This window comes from Pundamilia nyererei, unplaced genomic scaffold (genome assembly GCF_000239375.1).
Source record: "Pundamilia nyererei isolate P.nyererei 1_Seehausen unplaced genomic scaffold, PunNye1.0 scaffold00302, whole genome shotgun sequence".
NCBI lineage: Eukaryota > Metazoa > Chordata > Actinopteri > Cichliformes > Cichlidae > Pundamilia > Pundamilia nyererei.
Window position 1 is genome coordinate 526,440 of NW_005187703.1, and position 5,506 is coordinate 531,945.

The 5,506-nt window shown below is 46.6% G+C and overlaps 1 protein-coding gene across 1 annotated transcript in view; it reads left to right on the forward strand.

Moving 5' to 3' along the window:
* The window catches only part of smg1 (SMG1 nonsense mediated mRNA decay associated PI3K related kinase), a 58,265-nt gene that overhangs the window by 28,079 nt on the left and 24,680 nt on the right, over window positions 1–5,506 (forward strand). The window contains exons 30-33 of the mRNA XM_005751177.1: window positions 2,579–2,741; window positions 3,415–3,550; window positions 4,794–4,938; window positions 5,074–5,212. Coding sequence (XP_005751234.1) covers window positions 2,579–2,741; window positions 3,415–3,550; window positions 4,794–4,938; window positions 5,074–5,212 — 583 coding nt within the window. The remainder of the gene's footprint in view (window positions 1–2,578; window positions 2,742–3,414; window positions 3,551–4,793; window positions 4,939–5,073; window positions 5,213–5,506) is intronic.

Below are 5,506 nucleotides of genomic sequence, written 5' to 3' on the forward strand. Positions count from 1 at the left end.
ACACACACACACACACACACACACACACACACACACACACACACTCCACAAATGTGGAGAGCACATCAGAGACAGTTTACTGAGCTGTGATATCAGGATGGCAGCTGACTCTGTGTCTGCATCACTTTTCATTTAGTAAAAACTGTTTCTGCAGCAGTTTATGACAAATTTCATTTTTCAAGAATTATTCAGGGATCATTCACTGATGTGTAGTATACCCTCACTTTATTTATAGAGAGTTACTCAGACAACCTAAAACTCCAGGTCCTGTCCATATAAATGCACAGACTGGACACAAGGTATCCAGCTGCTGTTGTTCCTCTGAGACGAAAGATGGCGGCTAAAAGGCGCCGGTTCCATGCGGGGATTAAGCCGCACATTGATCTTCGTATGTTCTGGGAGAACTGAATGCACGACTGATGCTCTTGAGAGCTTCTCTCCTACACGCTTGACCAAACAGGCATTTGTATTTCCTCTGACCACTTTGCCACAGATAGCATGTTGGTGCCCTCTTGTGGTCAAGTGTGTAAGACATGCTGTCCCCTACCTCCATGACAAGTGAGCGAGGTGTCTGCATGGTCACAGCCATGGAAACGCGACTCTGCGGGCTGTGTAATAGCCGACAGCATTGCTCTGTTTTTCAGCGTGTTTAATGTTTTCATGTGTTTTACAAAACGTGACAGCGCTGTGGGCAAACTGCCTGGATGCACGTAACGGCACAGTTTTAATACAGAGTGCATGAAGAAGTGCTCGTAAAACAACACGGAAAACTTTGCATCGGTTTCCCTCTGGTGGCTATGGTAACATCCACCCAAAGACTGCTTCCCAGCCCGTGGATTCTTGAGAGCCCCTGCACCTTCTCTACTTTAGGGATCCTGAAACGGTGCCACAGTTTCAAAGCCTCAGCATCTCTCTTTCCTCCTCACATCTCATCTGCATCTCTTCATCTGTTCTTCTGACGACTGCACCGGAGACATTGATCTTGTCAACAAGGAACTCCTTGACAAGGAGTTCCTCTTTTTCCTTAGTTGTGAGGTTGGTGAGCCTGAGCCAGAATCACCAGGCCTGTGGCTCTCCCAGTAGCCACTAATTTGTGGAGGCAGAGGACGTGGAGGACGTGGTCAGTGAAGATGCAGAGTTCTTCTCACACACTGGTGTCTGGTTTAGCTGTCCTGTGGGCTCTCGTTGACAGAGCAGCTGCTTTGTAGCACTTATCAGTAAGGAAGCGGCCTTCCTTCCAGGGGAGGGACGGGGCTAAGAAGATGACTTTGGGTAAATGATAGATGGACTGATTTTTGCATATGTAAGCTGCGTGCTTACACATATCTTGCATGTTGAAATCCAGGGGAGACGCCATTGGCAGGTTTATCAACCTAGCTGGTAGCTGAGTGCTTTGCAGCCCAGCTGATGCTAGCCAGGGAGTTGGAGTCCACCTCCTTGTTGTCAGGCAGCAGGAACTGTGAGTCGGCCGCCTCTTCATTCTCGTTAAAACCTCCTCCCTGTTCTTGTAGCATCTCCTCCCATATGAACTCCAGCAGGGGAGAAACCCTCACATCCTCCATGTGGCTCCAGCAACAGGAAAGTGGTAGTGATGGTCTGTGGGTCTCATCTGCCCAGCTCACGCCTGGTGCTGCAGCCAGATCCTCAGGTATCTCCATTTCGCCTTGCTCTGCAGCAGCCACCTGACAGGTTAGCCTGGTGAGTACCCTACTGTGGAGCAGTTTGTGTGGACAAGCCACGCAGTGGATACGATCATGAGTGGATCAAAAGGCAGCCTGAGCATGCGATGAACCTATGCATGCTCCACACGGGTGTGCATCTCAACCTGAAGTCTTTTTGCATCAAGGATAGTTTTCTAACTTCCCTTCCATCTTCACTGTGTACGGCTCTGGACCCTGTAGCTCCTCTGAAAAAGTGCTTGACTCCGTGGTATAATTCTCAGACGCACGACTTAAAAAGCAGGTAACTTGGAAGCTGGATAGAAAATTGAGTCTCACTAATTTAGACGACCATCATGTAGCCTGGAAAAAGAGTTTGCTGCTCTCTGTTAGAGAGAAGAAATGACTCATAACCTTCTCATGAATGTAAAATTATGCACAGCTGCTTTGAATAGCATTTATATTAAACGCCTTTCCTCCAGTTGAATTTTACAGAGATGAGCTTGCTCGTGTGTGCGCTCTGAGTCAGTCATCAGCTGGTTCTCTTCGCTGAAGAAAGCCTGGCAGACCTGACCTGGGGTCTGCCAGCCTTCCTCTGTCCTTGCTGCCAGCAGCTGGAAGCAATAATAATAATGATGATGGTAAATGATGAATAATTAAAAATAATAAATCATTAATTAGTTATCAATACATCAGAAAAACAGACAGTGGCACTGTAGTTACGACAGATGCTGTGAGTCCACACACAGTTTGACATCTTATAAAACAAATATGGAAGTTTCTCCCTTCGAGTCCCTGTCGAGCTGTTTAGCAGTAATGCCACTGAAACCAGAGATCCTAATCCAACCCTATTTTACAAAGACCAGGTGTATGTGCAGAGCATTGATGAGGGTCCTGAGGCTCTGTTTTCTAAGTGGTTGTTTCTCAGCAGGTCAGTCGCTGACAGCCATGGAGATGCTGAGCAAAGCCGCTCTGTCTTATTGCCATTTGGGGAAGAATGAAGGCGCCGCCTGCCGCTCGCTGCTGACACTCTGCAAATGGTTGCTGGCCGACTGGAAGGACATGACGCCTCAGCTCAAACAGGTTTACTGCTTTTTGGAATATTTGGTAATGATAATCACGTATGCAAAGAGCTGTGCCTAACGTGAAAGCAGTACAGTGAAGTTAATAGAACACAAGAACATTAAGAATCGGACCAATGATGGGACCTAACCCTCTAACCTGCTTTGGCTCAGCCGATATTTGTCCGGGTTAAGAGAAGCAACATTTCCTCTGTTACTCAAGTCTAAGTAAGTGAAAGCTGACCCAGGTCTGTGTTAAACAGCCAGATATGCACACCTACTTTGGAGACGCACAGCTTGTGGTGGTGCTGATTGTCTTCTCCACCAGAAGCTTCTGACGTGTCCAGGTTGCTGCAGAGCCAGCTTCCCTGATCACTTTATTCAGCCCACAAAGTGCACTCGTCTCCAGCATTGTGAAGATTGTGTTCAGTGTTGGTGCAGGCGATCGGATTATGTTGCTGGGGTGGACAGGTGCCGCATATACCATAAGGAAAGTGAAAAGCCCAGGTTGTAATCCACCATGGAGGCATGTGCTGCCCCCCCTTCTTTATTGTCCTGTTAAAGATATTCAACCAAAACATTAAAAATAGGGTAAAGCACTTTTAGAAAAGAATAAAATATGTCTAATATAGCAGATGTGATTGTTTGGATATATCTTTAAAATGCATGCTTTCAGGCTGTTAATGTTTTTGTAGGTGGTAAAGAAATCTGCAGCAGTGAACTCATGCAGCGCTCTGGGCAGCATGTCGGCTCTGAGCAGGAACATTGCTGCTCTGCTGGAGCTGCCCCTGGAGGATCAGGCCATCCCATCAGTCACTGCTGAGATTTCAGGTACCATTGGAACCTGATGTATTCACACAGGTTGTTGATCGTCCTCCTCTTAACTCTAAATCAATGACTTCTCAATAATGCAGAGTTGGGATGTAGCACTTTAATTTCCCAGTCTACTATACTACCACTCAAAGTGTGGACACGCCTCCTCATTTAATGGTTTTTCTTTCTACACTGAAGACATCAAATATATGAAGCAGCATATATGGAGTTATGTGACAAAGAAAAACTTAATAAATATATTTTAGTAGCCACTGTTTGCTTTGTTGGCAGAGCTGCAAACCCTGCTCTCAGTGAGCTTCATGATGTAGTCACCTGACATGGTTTCAGCTCACAGCTGTGCCTGTCAGGGTTCAGTGGTGGTGACACTGTTGGGGATTCATTCAAAATTGAAGGCAAACTGAAGCAGCATGGCTACCATCCTGCAGACACACGCCATCCCATCGTTTAAATTCCAACAGGACAATGACCCCAAACACAGCTCCGGGCTGTGTCAGGGCTATCTGACCAAGAAGGAGAGTGATGCTGACCAGACAGCCTGGCCTCCACAGTCACCTGACCTCAGTGGAGATGGTTTGGGATGAGATGGAGCGCAGAGTGAAGGCAAAGGACCAACAAGTGCTCAGCATCTCTGAACTCCTTCCAGACTGTTGGAAACCATTTCAGGAGACGACCTCATGAAGCTCATGGAGACGCCGAGAGAGCAAAGCAAAGAATCTGAAATATCAAAGATGTTTGGAGTTATTTCCCACGTTTTTGTTCACTACATATTTCCACGTGTTCATTCATAGTTTTGATGCCTTCAGTGAGAATCTACAATGTCTTATATGTTTTCTATTCCCATGTGAAGCACTTTCAAACAACTTCCTGTTTTAAAAAGTGCTATAGAAATAAATGTTACTCATGAAAATAACAAAAACCATTAAATGAGACGGTGTGTCTGAACTTTTGACAGGAGCACGTCCGTATTAACCTGACACTCTGTCCTCTTATGTCGGCAGTACATGTTGGCTTTTCTGCACATGATGAACACTTAAGATCTTTAAACTAAAAAACACTGAATCGTTTTGTTACACGTTCTTTCTCCAGTCCAACTAATCCCAGATAACTAGAAGTTAAACATGCTTCCCAGGCTCAGGAGGACAAATTACTCAAAATGATGAGACACCATGTACCTGCAGATGAATACTGAAATATCCACAACCCTCTAAAGTGTTTGATGTTAATGTTCTTCCCTGTACAGTCAATGTGGGTGTTGGAGAGCCAGACTTCGTGTTGGGTCAGCTGTATCAGTTGTCCACCAGTCTGGCTCCAGATGTGGCAAAGTCCTGGGCAGCCCTGGCCAGCTGGGCTTACCGCTGGGGCAGGAAGGTAGTCGATAATGCCAGGTTAGTGGACACACACACACACACACACACACACACACACACACTGTTGTGTATGCTCTACTGGTCTGCGTAATGTCTTCGGTGGCCCAACAACACAGTGGAAACATTACTTTTAATGGAGCTTCTCCTCTTCAGCCAAGGGGAGGGACTGCCTCTTCTTCCTGGGGAAAAGAAGGAGATAGAGGAGCTGCTGCCAGCAACAACAAGTGAAGAAGACAAGGACATGATCTTCAGTATTCTGGGACAGGCCATGTGTCGACCTACTGGTATCCAGGTAAAGTCCTGAACAGCTGATAGCACGTACATATAGTACACTGGGCGTAGTAGCGCTGCGAGGACACCAGCTGCTGCCTGAGGCGTGTGGACCTTGCGTCAGTTTCTGCAGCTGTGTTCACTGCTTGAAGAGGCGATGGCAGTTGCGTAGTACACTTCAGTAACAGGCTTGGTCAGTACATGTCTGTCAGAGGTGCCATCGGCTCCTGCAGGCTGCTGCTGGCACATGTAGTGATCTGATCTCATGCACAGGTGTACGTACTTGAACAGGGACTGATAGGTTTGTAGCTTGAAC